The sequence below is a fragment of the Megalobrama amblycephala genome, linkage group LG16 (genome assembly GCF_018812025.1).
Source record: "Megalobrama amblycephala isolate DHTTF-2021 linkage group LG16, ASM1881202v1, whole genome shotgun sequence".
NCBI lineage: Eukaryota > Metazoa > Chordata > Actinopteri > Cypriniformes > Xenocyprididae > Megalobrama > Megalobrama amblycephala.
In genome coordinates this window covers 12,203,733-12,217,773 of record NC_063059.1, presented here as the reverse complement: position 1 = coordinate 12,217,773, position 14,041 = coordinate 12,203,733, and the positions used below count along the sequence as shown (strand labels likewise).

At 36.7% G+C, this 14,041-nt stretch overlaps 1 protein-coding gene across 1 annotated transcript in view; it reads right to left on the bottom strand.

The window, feature by feature from the left end:
- Positions 1–14,041, bottom strand: part of frya (furry homolog a (Drosophila)) — a 70,598-nt gene that overhangs the window by 31,513 nt on the left and 25,044 nt on the right. The window contains 18 exon segments of the mRNA XM_048162012.1: positions 105–187; positions 431–521; positions 647–815; positions 1,296–1,442; positions 1,528–1,784; positions 3,459–3,630; positions 3,751–3,850; positions 4,520–4,674; positions 6,340–6,450; positions 9,439–9,599; positions 10,123–10,295; positions 10,408–10,499; positions 10,738–10,795; positions 11,493–11,617; positions 11,726–11,915; positions 13,079–13,338; positions 13,648–13,734; positions 13,822–14,004. Of these exon segments, the coding sequence (XP_048017969.1) occupies positions 105–187; positions 431–521; positions 647–815; positions 1,296–1,442; positions 1,528–1,784; positions 3,459–3,630; positions 3,751–3,850; positions 4,520–4,674; positions 6,340–6,450; positions 9,439–9,599; positions 10,123–10,295; positions 10,408–10,499; positions 10,738–10,795; positions 11,493–11,617; positions 11,726–11,915; positions 13,079–13,338; positions 13,648–13,734; positions 13,822–14,004 (2,614 nt within the window).

The window sequence follows — 14,041 nt, the reverse complement described above, 5'->3', positions numbered from 1 at the left end:
AAGAAATGAGATAGTCTAAACTAAAAAAAAAGATAAAATAATATTTAACGCCCTTGGGCCAGAACTGTCTCGACATCCATGGATCAATGTCAAACTTCACTCACTCTTTTCCTCGTCGTAGGAACCTCCAGAACTGCTGCTGTACCGAGACTCCAGGCGGTTATGTGCTCGTAAGATGTTGCTCAGCCTTTGGTGGACAGAAAAAAAATTGACTTTTGTTAATGCATGTATTATATATAAACACACAAAATCATTTTGCTATCGATCAAGGCGGTTAAACTTGCTCCAGTGGAAATGTATAAGAAGTATAAGAAGTCTCTTTGGATGAAGGTGTCAGTTTCAAGATGAATTTTTATTGAGTTATGTGAAATGTTAACAGGAAAATAGTCTTAAGGCACATAAAGTAAATTGTGTGGTCTGTGGGACATACCTGTCATCACACTCCTTTGTGACTGGCGAGTTATCCGTGTCAAGGATGTTTTCCTGGCCACACACTAATGTTTTGCTACTGGAAGTTGGACCTTTAGAGACATATTTATTAATACAGCATGTGTCATATGACCAACACATGAACACTATTTTACTGTCATTTTGCTTTATGCATTTACAATGTTTTGCCTCGACAGATATATACAGTTCTGCATACCGGAAGTGGTGGTGGTAATTTTGCTTGTGGCTGAAAAGCGATAAAATGGAGGATTGTCACAGTGCACAACAACAGGGTTCACAGGATCTGTCTGCTGAAGTTCATAAAGCAGCTCCTCCATGGTTTGAATGGTGTTGTTGCGACACAGATAGATCACCACCTTCTTAATCTGAGCATAAATAGAGGACAGTCCACATACTCAAACTTGACAACTTAGGTTTCATTCTCTAATCAAATGACCTGCTTTATTAAAGGGTTAGTTCACCCAAAAATGAAAATTATGTCATTAATTACTCACCCTCATGCCGTTCCACACCTGTAAGACCTTCGTTCATCTTCAGAACACAAATTAAGATATTTCTGATGAAATCAGAGAGCTTGTTGCTTCATAACATTAAGGTTGAACCACTGAAGTCACATGGACTATTTTAATGATGTCTTTACTAGCTTTCTGGGCCTTGAAATTTGTTATGACGTTCTTGGATTTCATCAAAAATATCTTAATTTGTGTTCTGAAGATAAACGAAGGTCTTACGGGTTTGTAACAGAATTAATGACAGAATTTTCATTTTTGGGTGAACTAACCCTTTAATAAAATCTTGACATCAAACCAAAATATAATGAAATAAAAAAAAAATACAAGACTTACATGAGGCAGGAGAGAGGTGTCACTACTGACTCCACATAAGCTGATGAGGAACTGCAGGGTGGTCCGCAGGTTATTAGTCCACCTTTCATTACTGACGAGAGCGTTCCAAGCATTCTCCATTTCTGCACCTGGGACATCATCTCCATACTGGCACACACGGAGACACACAACTCAATATGCTGTATTGATATCCATAGTTTTTTAATTAAGCAAGTAACAGTCACTGTCATACCTTTGCGGTCATGAACATGAGGTTGTTTAGGACCAGAGAAGAGGCCTGCAGTGACCCCCAGCCTGTACCACGGAGCAGGTGAGGTGCTGAGGTGTTGTGAGTGTATCCCTTCCTGTTGTCCCCAGGGCTGTTCGAATTCGAGACTATGGGCAGCAGACCTCCATCCACCAGCTCAATGTTACTGAGCCAAGGGAGCAGGTAGGTCAACATGACCTGACGGCCGTTTGGATGAGTGGTGGGAAACCTCTGACTTACCTCTAGGGATGAGAGATACAAAAAAATAGAGCTTCATATATATAAATATGAATGGTGTTTCTACATGTTTGGGTGAATTTGCTTTTGGCTAAAAGAATATTTCAGGTTAAATGCACTTTAAGGTCCAGAAAAGGAAAATGTGTTTAAAAGAAAAAAGCAATAATTCACGTACAATGAAAGTCAATGGTGCAACTGTACTGGAGAGGTAAATGTGCAGAAATATGACAACTATATATAATATATATTATTCAAGTCATACGGGTTGAGGTAGAATTACTTTTCTAGATGGAATAATATCCTGTAAGTGAAGTTTGCTCCAGGCATTCATGTCCAGTATTTTACAGATAGTAACAATATGTCATTTCCTGGTATCTTTCAAAAAAGAAATTGGTTATAACTTCACACATTTCTCCTTCAGTAACAAGTATAATGTTTAAGAGTTATGGTTATATTTTAGAAACAATGTGACAACTGTATATTTTAAATGGAATTTACTCAAAATTATTTTCTATGATAATAGACAGCCTAGTGCAGGAGTTGTCATTGTTAAATAAAACTATTCAAAATCATTTTTATTCATTAAAATAAACGTAAAATAAAATAGATGAAAAAACTTATACTTAAAAAATTAGAATGATGCCTTAGAAACTAACTAAAATAAAATAGAATAAAACTTGGATCAGAATTAAAACTATATTAAAATTATAATTATAATTGAAAATATAAAGCTAAAAGTTCATTTAAAATGCTATTAAATAATACAGTAGTATATAAATAATATTAAAATAACACTATGCCACAGATGCTGAGCTTAAGCTGTATTTAAACCATAAATAATCACATTTTTGCAGTTGAAAGTTTATGGTTTTAAAGGGTTAGTTCACCCAAAAAATAAATATCTGTCATTAAAGGGATAGTTCACCCAAAAATGAAAATTTAATGTTTATCTGCTTAGCAGATAAACATCAAATTTTCATTTTTGGGTGAACTATCCCTTTAAGTACTCACCCGTAAGACATTTGTTCATCTTCAGAACACAAATGAACATGTATTTGATAAAATCCAAGAACTTTCTGTCCCTCCATAGACTGCAACGTAATTACCACTTTCAAGCCCCAGAAAAGTAGTAAAGATGTCATCAACCTTAATTTTATGAAGTGACGAGAATACATTTTGGAAAACAAAAATAACTTTATTCAACAATTTATTCTCTTCCGTGTCAGTCTCTGATGCCGTTCATGTGAGCACAAAAACGTATGCGTCTGACATAGAACCCGTAAACGCTGCACTGTGTTTACAGCATGAACAGCGTAAGAGATTGACACGGAAGAGAAATTGTTGAATAAAGTCGTTATGTTTGTTTGTTTTGTTTTTTTGCTGAACCACTGTATTCACATGGGCTATTTTAACAATGTTTTTACTACCTTTCTGGGCCTTGAAAGTGGTAGTTATGTTGCAGTCTATGGAGGGAGAGAAACCTCTCGGATTTCATCAAAAATATCTTAATTTGTGTTCCAAAGATGAACAAAGGTCTTACGGGTGTGGAACGACATGAGTGTGAGTAATAAATGACAGAATTTTCATTTTTGGGTGAACTAACCCTTTAAGGGTTTCAGCTATAAGAGAGTGTCATTAACACACGCAGTCTGTGTCCATCTTTATCCTCCATTTTATACCTGAGAAAAGGGGCAGGGTTAGTTCAGGGTACATCCTGGCAAGCTGCTTAGAAAGCTGGGTTACAGAGAGACTGTAGAGGGGTGGAAGAGGCCCGTGTGTCCCATACAGAATAGTACCACTTTTCTGTTCCACAATCCTCTTAGAATACACAGACAGTTTGGCCTCCAGAACCTTTCAACCAGAAAAAAACACGCAAGCATATAAACAGATTAGCACACAAACACACCATTTAATCCAGGACACTCTCTATTATTGCAACACTTCTATGGCAGAGAATGTTCTCTCTCTAACCTGCATTAATTGCATAGCGATCTCGTAGATCTCCCTGTTGGTGTCGGATGCTTTGAAGAGAACAAGGTTCAGCAGAGTCACAATATCACTGGAGTAGTTTCTGTGAAGGAAAATAAAAGATCACCTACATAAAAACAACTTAGATTGGTTTTGATAAATATGTGAATGAGGGGCTTTGTTCCAAAGATCATACATCTAGTCTTGGCATTATATATGTAAACAACTGAGAAAGAACACAGGCCACCAAAGCTCTATTGAATGGGGATTTATCTGATGTGGGAAATCTGGCAAAAGAAAACATCTGAAGAAACCTAACTGTATACTTTATGGAATTTTTTATAATGTCATATTAAAGGTAAAGGTATTGACTTACACTATCGTTCAAAAGTTTGGTGTCAATACAAGTTTTTAAATATAAAAATGAATAATTCTATTCAGCTTTTATTAATGCGTTAAATTAATCAAAAGTGACATTTATAAAGTTACAAAAGATTTCTATTTCAAATAAATGCTGTTCTATTAAACTTTATTCATTATGCATTTATTCCGTAATCCTGAAAAAAATGTACAACAGTTTCCACAAAATATTAAGCAGCACAACTGTTTACACAGTTGATAATAATGGAGCACCAAATCAGCATATTAGAATGATTACTGAAGGATCATGTGAAAATCTTACCAGCCTCAAACTTTTGAACGGTTTAATGTGCATTAAATTTTTTTATTTTAAAAATCAATATTTGCTCTGGCTTTTCAGTCCCCAGCATACCTGCTACCACAGACAGTGGCGATGGCTTTGAAGCACCCAGAGGCCAGCTGGCAGGAGCCAGTGTAACATCGGTCCACGGCCCAGTTAAATAAATTCACTTGATCTGGGTTAAGTTCCAGCAGAAGAACCACCACCTCACAGCCCAGCTGATGCACCTGAGGAGGATCAGATCAGAGGATCACATTTGTTATCTATTGAAGTGATTGGTGATAGAAAAACCACCTTAGCTGGTGAAGAAACACGGTCATTTTGACTGGTTGACCATCTTGACCAACATGACCTTATCATGGTGGTCAAGATGGTCAACCAGTCAAAGTTGTTTTGTTGTTTGAACAGAGGGCCAGTTCTATAAATAGAGCCACTATGTTAAGACTATGTCTTTATAAGTAGTCTGACTGACTAGCAGGTTAGCTAAGGGGTAATCAGTCTTGCTTTTCACTTTCAAATTAGACCATCTATTATTTTATGCAATCAGCCGTCTTAAAGAAAAAAACTGTAACACTTGTAAGACTAGTCTAAGCAGTTTATGAAAACAACATCAGGTTCTGAGCTTAGCTGAAGATGTTTTACCAGCGCTAACCAGTTTGACCTAGGCTTCACTAGCTGGTAGTCAAACTGATCAAATAGTACATAAACCATCTTATAACCAACTTGGACTGGCTAATGACCAGCTTTGACCAGAAATAGATCATGTAAAACTAGGTGCCATCAGGCTTTAGCTGGATTTTTCAGCATTATTATTAAAGTTGTGTCAATATAATTGATGTTGAAACATCTTAAAAGAGTCTAGGCTGGTTCTGGTCTTAGCTTGTCAGATCAGTTGGGTCAAACTGGTCTGGTTTGCTGGTTTTAGTGGAGATTTGGGCACTTCACCAGGCTGGAAGACCAGTTATACCACTGTACACCAATATTTTTTCAGAATATTTTTAGTCATGAGTTTCATATAAATTACTGAAGGCTTAGAAAATTATATAGGAAATTGCATTGAATAATAATCCCAGAGTTGTGCCTCTGTTTCCATTGATATACACTGCCATTCAAAAGCCTGGGGTCAGATTTTTTTTTTTTAATGAATACTTTAATTAAGCAACGATACATTAAACTGATCAAAAGTGATAGTGAATACATTTATAATGTTACAAAATATTTCTATTTCAAATAAATGCTGTTCTTTTGAACTTTCTAATCATCAATGAATTCTGAATTAAATATAATATATGTTAACTATTTTTAACATTGATAATAACTGATAAGAAATGTTTCTTGAGCATCAAATCATATTAGAATGAATTCTGAAGGATCATGTGACACTGAAGACTGAGTAATGATGCTGAAAATTCAGCTTTGCCATCATAAGAATAAATTACATTTTACAATATATTAAAATAGAAAACAGTTATTTTAACTTTAATAATATTTCACAATATTTTTTTTTTTTCTGTATTTGTTGAGCAAATAAATGCAGCCTTGGTGAACATAACATTAAAACAATCTTTTTGACCCCAAAATTTTGAACGGAAGTGTACGGTCTTGTTCTAACTTCACAAATATTTCAGGGCTCAAAGCCAGATTTCACTTCAAGAACCAACATATTGCAGAACAATGCAAAACAAAACATTGCTCATTCACAAGCTGGGAAAGAGAGAGAGACATCTAAGAAAAGTGGCTTATCTTATGAAAAGTCCCCGAGCAAATTTGCACTGGGTCAAAGGGTTCAAATCAATTTTAAAGATGGTTGTGTTTGTTTAGCACTATCAACACCAAAGCAGCGAGTGAGAACGTATGTGTGTCATGTTGTTGCAGAGTGTTTGGCTGCATACCCGCAGATCCTGACAGGCAAGGATGTTATCCAGCCACTTATAGAGGTAGCCATCAGGAGAGAGCCCTACGTTGTCGAACACAGGGCCACAACAAAGCACAGTCGACATGGCCTGTGAAAGGAAGAAAAAAACAACATTCTTTCATGCAATGCTTTCATGAAAAACTTGGAATTTCCTGTTTTGAGGAAATCACGTCCTATCGTGTCCAACAGAACAAAACAAAACAAAAAAATACTTCAAAGAAACAGTGAAGAGGCTCACAGGGCTCATATCATGTTCTGGATGATTGTATGATTTACTGACACCAGGGTCTTGAAATTACACACCTTTTACAATAGCTACAACATTATATATGATCGTCTTACAACACCCATCTTTCCATTACGGGGAAGGGGTTTGCGGCAAAACAAGAAGCTACACGTACACACACAAACAATATAGCTTTAGAGGTGGGTGTAATTTTTCCAGAAATCCTAAGCTGAACAAACCAGACATGAACAGTATGTTTACATGTCGTCAATCTGCACAGAGCCGACATTACGAGTATGCGGTTCCCACAGACAAAACAGAGCACACATGCGCTGTCATCACAAATGGACTCATTCGTCACTTAATGGACCCACTTTTGTCTCTTTGGCATGTGTGTCCACATTGAGGTCTTGCACTGTAAATGACTACAGCACTTCCTTGGCTATAAGTAGACCTCTGGAGATAAAATTAGTGGAGTATATATCTGCGGTCTGAATTAGCAACACAAGGAATGTTTTAAATTAGAGTCAGGGTTAAACATCACCCCGTTCCTGTCAGGATCACCAGTTAGAGTGCCCGGGACTACTACCAGAGGGCACTCCAACCAGGACTATTTCCACACTATCATGGACTCCATTCCCCATAATCATCTGCCTGGACTGATCAACCATGATTGCTTACACACTCAAAAAAAAAAGATTTTTTTGATGCTGTTCAGTTTATTTAAACAATTTATTTTGATTCAACACCATTGTATCAGGTTTCTGGTTTAAATGTGATTGATTCATGTTAAATTGACTTGAAACGATTACTCTTTGACTTAACTTGATGTTTTCATGTTTCAATCAAGTAAACCCAACCAGGACTCAACCAAACAGGATTTTCACTTATACCCATCATGCTTTGCAAAGGGGCTGAACTAGGACTGTAAATGTTGAAATAAAGTGTTATTTTAAGCAGTTTTTAGGAAGATGAGAAAATGGAAAGACTTTTTAATGTTTACTGTTCTATTATGTTGGTATTTAAAAGTTTCTGTTGATTAATAGTTTTAGGGTTACCATTGTGGTGAATTGTTGCACTTGTGCTTGGGTTGAGGACCTGCTAACAAACTTTCAAATTACTTTAATAAGAAAGAAAATTACTGTGGTAGTGCTCTGGGTTGCATTTCCCAAAAGCATTGTAAACCTATGTTGATTGTAAAACCATTGCCACCAATGGACATATGATCAATTTAGGCTTTACAATGTTTTTGGTTTTGGTCAATTTAGGATGAATCCAGTGTAACATCTAGATTTCTAACACAGAACATCACAAAAGTTATATAAATCACGAAATTAAACAAGAAGAATTAATTGTAAAAATCAATGTATATGAAAACAATTTATTTATTATTTAATTATTTATTGCTTTTTATTTATTTTCCAAAACATTGCAAATTAGTTGGGCTGACACTGTTAAATTAAGATGTGCACATCCATAGTAAATAAGTTGAATCAACCTTAATAAATTAAGTTGACCCAACGTAAGTACATTAAATTGGAATAAAAGAATTGCATAATGCTGAAATAAAGCAAATTAATCATGTGGAAATCCTTTACATGATTTTTTATGTACGTTCAAAGAGTTATTTTTTTGAGTGCACCTGTGTCTCATCACTCATTATCCCTGTGTATTATCCCTGTGTTTCTCCACCTATATAAACCCTGTTCTCTCATTCATTCCCTGCGAAGTCTTGTTTAGTGTAACACTGCAATTCTGAGCATTCTCCTGGTTTCTTGTGTTTTGGTTAATTGATTCATTGGTTGCCCATTCTTGGATTTGCCTGTGTATTTCTGCTGTGTCATAACTTATTTGGACTGATTCCTGTGTTTGACTCTATGCCTGTTTTTTTTTATGAAATTTTGAATATATATTATTATTGCAAAGTTTGGGTAAATTTTTTTACAGAAATGTCTACTTTTATTCAGCAAGGATGTATCAAATTGATCAAAAGTGCCAGTAAAGACTTTTTTAATATTACAAAAAAAAAAAAAAAACTATTTTAAAATAAATGCTGTTCTTTACTATTCGTTAAATAATCCTGAAAAATGTATTGCCAGCAGCTGTTTCTACATTAAATTAACACATTATTTAAATTAATACATTGTTAGCTAACTGCATGATTTGTATATGTACATTTCTGAAATTACATAATTTGGACACAGGCCCCTCTGTTAACAGATCACTCTAAATTGTAATGTTGACATGCATTTCCTGTAAAGCTGCTTTGAAATGATATGTACCGTGAAAAGGGCTATACAAATAATTGTGAATTGAATTGAATTGTATTGTGTTTTTCGATAATAAATAGAAAAATTTCTTGAGCACCAAATCGGCAAATTAGAATGATTTCTGAAGGATCATGTGACACTGAAGACTGGAGTAATGATGCTGAAAATTCAGCTTTGCCATCACAAGAATAAATTACATTTAAATTAAAATAGATTAAATAAATTTAATAAATTAAATTTTAAAATATAATCAAATAGAAAACAGCTTAAATTTTATTTTAATATATTTCATAATATTACTGTTTTTACTTTTTTTTTTGATTAAATAAATGCAGCCTTGGTCAGCATAAGAGACTTTCCAAAAATGACCCTAAAATTTTGACTGATAATGTATATCTTTTGAATAATATAAATATTATTATTTAACATTATTTATGAATAATGTACTTTCTTTAAATGAAAAAAAAAAAACAGCAACAATCCAAAACAAAATGTACTGTGCAATGGAAAAGGGGACAACATAAAAATGGTTATCAAAATAATGTAAAACTATCAATGAAATCAGCGTAGTCTGTACTACCTTAAGAGCACAATACTGGTATCGAGTGATCTGATGGTTGCGGTCACTATAGCGATCCAGGGGCGTGAACATTATACTGAAGGGCCCGGCCCATTGACTGAAAAGGATGAAGAGGTGGTGTCGAAGGCTTTGCTGAGGGAAGAGGAAACGCCGATGATGCACTATGAAACAAAAAGAGGGGAAGAGAGGGATTAGATCTCAAAAGAAGGAGGACAACTTTATGATTAAACAATTTCAAACATTTTAAAACCTGAATGGTTTTAGTTAAGTTTTTTGAGGGAGAATAGGGAAATGGCTAACCACAGAACATCTCTTTTCATTTGCCCATGAAGTGGCTCTACATCTAATCTACTGCTATTTTGGGCAGTGCCTCCACTAGGGAGTCTAAATCAAGACTGACGTCAGGAGCACACGTCACCTAGCAATCAATTCCATTTCCTAAACAAAAAAAATGTGGAGCACTTCCCAGAGCGAGATACAGCTTCAAGACCGTCAGTATGATGTCATTACTTAACTTGGGGAATAAATATTTAAAGTAGGAAGAACAAGATTATGACTATTTATGAATTAAAACGAGCACAACACAAACAGGAATGCGTATTAAGAAAGCAAACGGGCTAAATTTTTATTTCATCTTGACATGAATTGTATGTTGAGTTTGTGAAACTTTTGCTTCTTTTTCACCTGGGACACACTGTATGAGATTGGCCACCATGGCGCTGAAGTGAGCTCGGATGTCTTTAAGAATCTCCATGTCTTTGTCATTCTCAGCTTCCAGAAGCATCCGGGTCAGGTCCACATACTCAAGAAAGAGAGCGCCCAGGGCCAACGTATCACGTTCCAGCGCTCCATTAGTGCTGAGAGACAGAGAGGCGGGGATCATTTCATGTTTTATAGCCTGTGAGTTCATAATGAGAAGCAATGGAGGAGTCCAGAGAACAGAATCCATAATAATAAGATACTTCTCACCTGTCACTGATGACCCCGGCATCCGCCAGCAGCTCAAAGATCCTGAGGAGCTGGAGTCTCAGCAGATCTCTTCTCTCTCGCCGTTTTTTATTCTGGAAGGCATATTACTAGAAAAATTACTATCGATTTTACAAGTCTGGGAATCACACTTTTAAAAGTCCCTGGCATTTTAAAGGTTTCCATGATGGTAGGAACCCTGTATTTAGATAATTTTGTAGTTGTGCAAGATAAGTTGTGTATGCATGGCTAGAGCGGGCCATTTACAATACAACAAGTTATGGCACATACCAGCTGATCTGACTAAACAATCCAAAAAACGATATAACTGACCTCTGGTCTTCTTTCCAAAGCTTCCTTCATCAAAGGATGCAGTTCCTCAATCAGCTCTCTGTACGAGACACAACAAATATAAAATCAATAAGGCTAAAGAAGAATCAATTCTGCGCTGCCAAGGTTTATAGAGCAGTAATTGCTCTATTTCCCATAAATACTTTTATGATTCCAAGAATTGGAACATAACTAATGTAATATGACATCCGATCACTGCTTTGGAAGCAATTTAAGTTTGTTCAGATTTAGTTGTGAAAATGTGAAAATGAAAAAAAGAAAAAAGAATGTAACTTGCTTTTTTTAAAGTTTTTGCATATGAATACAAAAAAAAATTTAACAGCACAATTATAATTACACAGTAAACTGAACATTGTTCCATGACTGACTGCCTCGCCATTCAGGGTAAAATTATATGCATACAGTGTTTGTGCACCGCCTTATCAAAGTTAAGGAATTCAAAAACTTGACAACTGCATAACTGAGGTATGACTAGAATGTGAACATCAGATGTATGCTGCTCACATCTTATCTTAAAAATCGTACACTGAACTTGCATAACACATTAAAAACATTAAAACACAGTATGTGATATAAAATAATCAAAAATGACAATGAGTGGACTTCAATCTGGTTGTATAATGTCATGGCACTATGAGAATGAGTCATCTAAATGGTTTTGGATTTCACCAAATGTGAGAAAACTGTCCCGTTTCATCATCAGAGTATATTTATATACAGCATGTGCAACTTAGTACCTGAAAACCAGTGAATTTGTGCGTCCAAAGCCAAGCACCAAAGATTCTGTGATCTCAATGCTTTCTGAACGCATCAGAGGGACCAACTGCTTCAGCAGCCAGGCCACAGACGGCGTTCCCAGGATCTAAAGAACAAAATGTTAATCAGTGATTCCATCTAGTTATTAAATGACTGACTGGGGCGTATGACTGTAGACATGACTGGTGCGTGATGCTAAAGAAGCCCCACCCACCTTGTTGTCATAGCTGCTGTTGTTGTCTGTACTGGGAGTGATGATCTCAGGGGTGGAAGCTCGAAGATGACCGGAGCTCATGATGCTGGGTTTGGCCACACCAAAACATAGAATCAGATAGTTTCTCCATAGAGACACAAAGGTGTCTGCTGAACCGGCCGAGCTTGTTTTCTTGGCATTAACTGGGTTGCTAAAAGATGAAGGCATTCGAATGAATTAGTGATGTAAAGTAAAAAAAAAAAAAAAGGCTAATTAAAACTAGTTATTTGTTGAACAGAATAACTCTTGTTAAATCTTCAGTTACATTGATGCTGAATAAAAGTATTCATGTCCTAAAAAAACAATGTTTGAAGGGTAGTCTTAAAGGGTTAGTTCACCCTAAAATTAATGTCATTAAATACTCACCCTCCTGTTGTTCCACACCCTTAAGACCTTCATTCATCTTCAGAACACAAATTAAGATATTTTTGATGAAATCCAATGACTCAGTGAGGCCTGCATTGCCAGCAATGTCACTAAACCTCCCAAGATCCAGAAATCTACTAAAAACATATTTAAATCAGTTCATGTGAGTACAGTGGTTCAATTTTAATATTATAAAGTGATGAGAATACTTTTTGTGTACCAAAAAAATAAATAAATAAATAACGACTTTTCAACATAGTGATTTAAAAAAAACAAAGAACCACTGATTCGAAACAAAATATTCGTAAAGCTGCGAAGCAGTGTTTTGAAATCGGCCATCACTAGTCGCTTTATATTATTAAGGTTGAACCACTGTACTCACATGAACTGTTTTAAATATGTCTTTAGTACCTTTTTGGTTGACCAGGTTCAGTGACATTGCTGGCAATAGAGGCCACTGAGCCTAGAGATTTCATCAAAAATATCTTAATTTGTGTTCCGAAGATGAACAGGTCTTACGGGTGTAGAACGTCATGAGGGTGAGTAATAAATGACAATTTTCATTTGTGGGTGAACTAACCCTTTAATTATTAATTTGACATTGTGTTGAGTTAACATACTAATGAATGTACTGTATAAAAAAAGAGAAGAGTAACCAAAATAGTACTGTACAGAGTCTGCTATCAGGGGCAGAACCACTTAAACAAGTGCAGTAACATAATAAAAAGTGGCTATGGGAGGCCATTAAGAGCCTAAACTTAAAGATAGAGATAGCGTTAATGCTTAAAAACCTCCTACACTTTGAGGTTAAAGCCTGGTCAACTAGATTCAAATGCTTTAAAAACCTATTAGATTGCCACAATAATTAAAGCTACAGTGCAGACCAATCTCTCAATGATATATAGATGTAGGTCAAATGCCCCCTTAAAGGTTTTATCCATCCCTCACCTGGGCTCAAGTAAAGGCATGAGGAGCTGCAGGCGGGTGAAGGCGTAGGGCCAGGCGTAGCTGAGCGCTGTGGGACAGTGCTTGGGTAGGTACTCCTGTCTCAGAAGGCTGAAGAGGCACAGAGCCCAGGGTTCCTTCAGAGACTGTGCCAAGATCCACACACGAGACGGGCTCCGCACGTCATAGTGGCTGCCGACCAGAGATCCGTTCCACTCCACCAGCCACTGCATGTCCGCTTGCTGCCCGGCGGGAAGAGACGCCTGCGAGGAAGTGGAAGGGGAAAGATCATAGTGGCCACTAGAGAACTCAACAGTTTTTGGATTTTTGGAGGATAATGACGTTACAGACAAAACACAAAATGTATTTACACTAAATTTAGCTCTGGTATCTGGTATCTATGTGATTCTGAATTTACACAAATCATTGTTTGTCTAAGTCCCACCACCTAATGAACTAAACTCCAAGCTCAGAGACTTTCTTATAAACTCAGAACAGAAGACACTTTGTAGACGTCCTCCGAGACTCACATGTGAGCGAAACCGCAAAGTACCGAACAGAGAGGCACTCACCGAGTCAGCCACCGCCACGTGGGCAAAGCTCTCGAGCACCACTGGGCTCAGCTGGTCCAGTACATCTATCATGGGCCTTTCATCTTCCTGTATAGACCACATTCAACCATAAAATGAGCGGATGTATTTTCAAAGGCCTTTATCTGATCAAGTTAGGCTCCAAGCGGCTCTTACCTCAGTCTGCCCGATGGTGAGGAAGATTTGGCGGACCTCTCGCAGGATGGACACGGCTAGTTTGCGCGTACCTGTCTGGCAGGAGCACAGCAGCACTAAAGCGAGACCCTCAACAGCATGCAGGACTGTGGAGTGAGGGGTCCGTTCAGCAGGCAGCCTGGAGCCAGAGCTATTCTGTAACAACTAAAGAGCATACACAGCTTTATATTATATTATATTA